This window comes from Myotis davidii, unplaced genomic scaffold (assembly GCF_000327345.1).
Source record: "Myotis davidii unplaced genomic scaffold, ASM32734v1 scaffold3211, whole genome shotgun sequence".
NCBI lineage: Eukaryota > Metazoa > Chordata > Mammalia > Chiroptera > Vespertilionidae > Myotis > Myotis davidii.
In genome coordinates, this window is record NW_006282526.1 from 63,002 (window position 1) to 66,501 (window position 3,500).

General features: G+C 64.4%; 1 protein-coding gene across 1 annotated transcript in view; it reads left to right on the forward strand.

The window, feature by feature from the left end:
- The window catches only part of LOC102765912 (mucin-5AC), a 54,888-nt gene that overhangs the window by 37,455 nt on the left and 13,933 nt on the right, over positions 1-3,500 (forward strand). The window contains exon 15 of the mRNA XM_015560165.1: positions 2,441-2,540. Coding sequence (XP_015415651.1) covers positions 2,441-2,540 — 100 coding nt within the window. The remainder of the gene's footprint in view (positions 1-2,440; positions 2,541-3,500) is intronic.

Genomic DNA, 3,500 nt, shown 5'->3' on the forward strand with positions numbered 1-3,500 from the left:
GGCCAGGCCCCTTCTGGCCTGAGGCAGGGTCGGGGTGCAGCTGTTGACCGCTGGATTGGAGGCGCCCCGAGTGGGGGTGGAATTCGAGGTTCTGCGCTGCGCTCGCTTCTCCTGGGCCCTGAGGGTGAACGCCGGCCCCACGGAGCCCCTTTTCTGCCCCAAAGCCAACCGGGCAGAGGAGAGGCAGGCAGCCCGCGGGGGGCCGGGGGGGGCGCAGCCCCAGGTCCGCCCCAACCAGTGACTCCAGTGCCAGGACCTCGGCTGTGCCCAAGACTGGAACAGGCCCGGCTGGCCGGCGGCTCAGGGCTTGAGCGTCGACCTGTGAACCAGGAGGTGAGGGTTCGATTCCGGGTCAGGGCCCGGGTTGTAGGCTCCATCCCTAGAGGAGGGCGTGCAGCATCAGTGATTCTCTCTCATCACTGATGTTTCTCTCTCTCCTCCTCTCCCTTCCTAAGTTAATAAAGATATTAAATAAATAAATAAGTAAAGCTTAGCTAAAGAGGCTCCCCCACCTCCCTGGCAGGCCCCAGGCCATTGTGCCAGGCACCCTCCTTGTTGGGTGGGGCCCCCAAGAGAGACCCCTGAGGAGAGACCCCTGCGGGGGCGGGGGCTGCGTCGGTCCTATCACGAGTCCGGGGGCCCAGGCCTCATCCTCATCCTCCCCTGAGAGGGGCGCGTGGAGGGGCAGCTCGTGCCGGACCAGCGGGTCCCCCGGCCCCCACACTGCACCCCACCTGCAGGTCCGAGTCCCTGTTCAGGGCGGGACCCGGGCTGGCGGGTGCCTCATCCTCTCTGGGTGGGCTGGCCGTCACCCCACACGTTATCTGCTGCCCGCTTCCTGTCCCGCTCCCAGCGCCCCCGTGAGTCACGCCCGCGATAGCGTGGCAGCAAGAGTGACGCTCTGGGATGCAGCCAGGGCCTCCTCCCAGCTCCCCACACCCCACGGACCTCCCGTCCCCATGGCAACGCCTGGGAGGTCCTGAGGGTGGGACCCCAGCTCGCTCTCGCTCTCGCTCTCTGACTTCAAGAGCTTATCAGACCTGGGAGGGGGGCTGGCACGACCCAGGCACAGGGTGGGCAGCCCCAGGCACCCAGGGAACAAAGCCTGCTTGGGCCCCGCCCTGGGCCAGGGTTTCCTCACGTGTGCCACCCCCCCCACTCCCTGCACAGCCCCAAACTGTGAGTCCCCTGCCCGTACGACCCTCTTCCTGCGGGGACTTTCAGACCCCTTTTCCGGATGAGGAAACTGAGGCTCAGAGAGCCAGCGGCTCGTCCCAGCGGGGCCTCCCCTGCACGCCCCTCCCTGAGCGGGAAGCACCCAAGAGCGGGGACAGAGCCGCTGCCAGGCTGCGTTGGGGACCCTGTGCCCCTACCCCGCCACGGCCCCCACTGGGCTCAGGAGATCACAGGGCGGACCCTGAGTTTCGAGTCTAGGCCAGGACCCAGGCCAAGGGAGTGTGAGGGACACAGGCCTGTCCCTGTCACACCCCAGAGGCAGGGAGGCCACAGGTCAACCAGTCACAGGCCTGAGCCCAGGCCACAACCCCTGACCCACCTGACTCACCGGCCTGGCCCTCAGAAGGCCATGCCGTGCACGTCCGAGGCCGAGCTGACCCGCCCGGCAGCGGGCACGGCCGGCCGCCCGGAGCTCGCACCCGAACTTGCACGCTCATAAGATGCCGGCCTGGCCGCGCTGGGCTTCCCCCTGGAGCCCCCCTCGAACCACCTGACGCGGGCCACCAGGCCACCCGCCTGGCCCCTGAGACTCTAACCCAGATGGACACCTCGGGGCCCAGGCCAGGGCTGCTCAACCTGAGGGTCCCCAGCTCCCGAGGGGCTGCGGGGAGGGCGGGGTCAGGCCCTGGTTCCCACGTCCCCTTCTAAGGACAAGCAGACCCGCCCGCCTGCCCCGACCCCTCCGCCCGGCTCAGCACCAGGTGACAGGTGTCCGGCTGCGAGGCCGGGCCGGGTTCCCGCCTGTGCTGCAGCGGGGGGACGTCGGGTCCCACGCCCCCCATCCTGCCGTCACCCCCTCTCCTGTGCGATCCCTCACCAACCCACTCACTCGCTCGCTCATCGTCCCCCAGGCGCCTGCGACAGGGGAGGAGTTAGTTCTCTCTCCCAGGCGCCAGGGCTGAGCCAGGGCTCGGACCCTGAGCACCAGGTGACCGGGAGCCTGGGCAGGTCCTGAGCGTGGCCGCCGGTTCTCAGAGCAGCTCTGAGCCCCTCGGGTCCCAGACCCCAGCCCAGCCGCCCCCACTCCCTGAGCTGCCTCCCCCACTCCGGGGGAGCCGGGTGTCCACACGCTGGGGCCTGGGGCTGGGGGTCCACACACTCTGGTGCCGTTTCTGCCAGAACCACCAGGGCTGAGACCTGGGGGACGGTGCCTGGCCAGGCGGCATCGCCACACAGCCGGGCACAGACACCCCTGTCCTCACAGCTACAGGCCACCGGGAATCCAGCTGCCCCCTGCCCGCTGTCTGCCGGGCGAGGAGCTGAAGCACAACAGGGAGCCGGCGGCAGAGGGCTGGGCTGCGCAGGTGGGTGGTGGGGAGGAGGGGCCTGTCCTGGGGAGCAGCCCCCCAAGCCCCTCTCCAGGGAGCACAAGGCTGGCCTGGTGAGGAGACCCGTGGCCTCTGGCTGCATGAGCACGCGTCAGAGATCCCCGGGGCGGGGGCCCAGCAGCATTTTCAAGATAATTTCCTTGAGGGTTAAATTTGTTCAACTGAGGTTTTAATTTTATAGATGTATTAACTTTAGTTATATATATATATGTATAGATATATAAACACATCTTCAAGACACTACATTATATCAATTCATATATAACAAAATCAAAGCAAAAAATCATGAGGGAAGTGAAGTTTTGGAAACATAGTCACAGTCAGGTTTACGCTTAAGCAAACATAACAGTGTCATGATAATGAAAACTATTCAATAAATTCTGTGAGTTCATAGTCCACAATTGGAGATGCACTTTAAAAACACCCTATTATGAAACCTTCAAGCTTACTTAAGAGCAAAATAAAACCGAACTAGGATGTAGAGCTTCCTGAACCCCATTGTCGTTGTCCAAGGATCATTATTGGTGTCTCCCCAGGATGAGAGGGTTGACTTTGCAGAACACAGTTTGGGAAATTCTACCTGAAAATATTAACATCCTCCTTCCTGCGCCCTCCGCTCCGTGGCCGGCACCCCCTGCAGGGTCAGCTCCTTCCTTCTTTCGGCCCCTAACCTGCCCCGTTTTCCTGGGGAGCCTGGTGCCTCCTGACCAGCTGTCGGGACCCTGGGTTTACTGACGGGCCCTCAGAGGCCGCGCCCCGGGCGCTGCTGGGCACGGTGTCTGCCGTGTGGACACGCACTGTGAACGAGGGAATAGCGAGTGGATGCCCTGGAGATCCCAGGTCTGGCTGGGGGACCCCCAGCTGGTGGACTCAGCTGAGGGGTGCTCCTGGAGGGCCAGGCGGCTGGCCCAGAGCCCCGCAGGCGGCCCTCCCTCC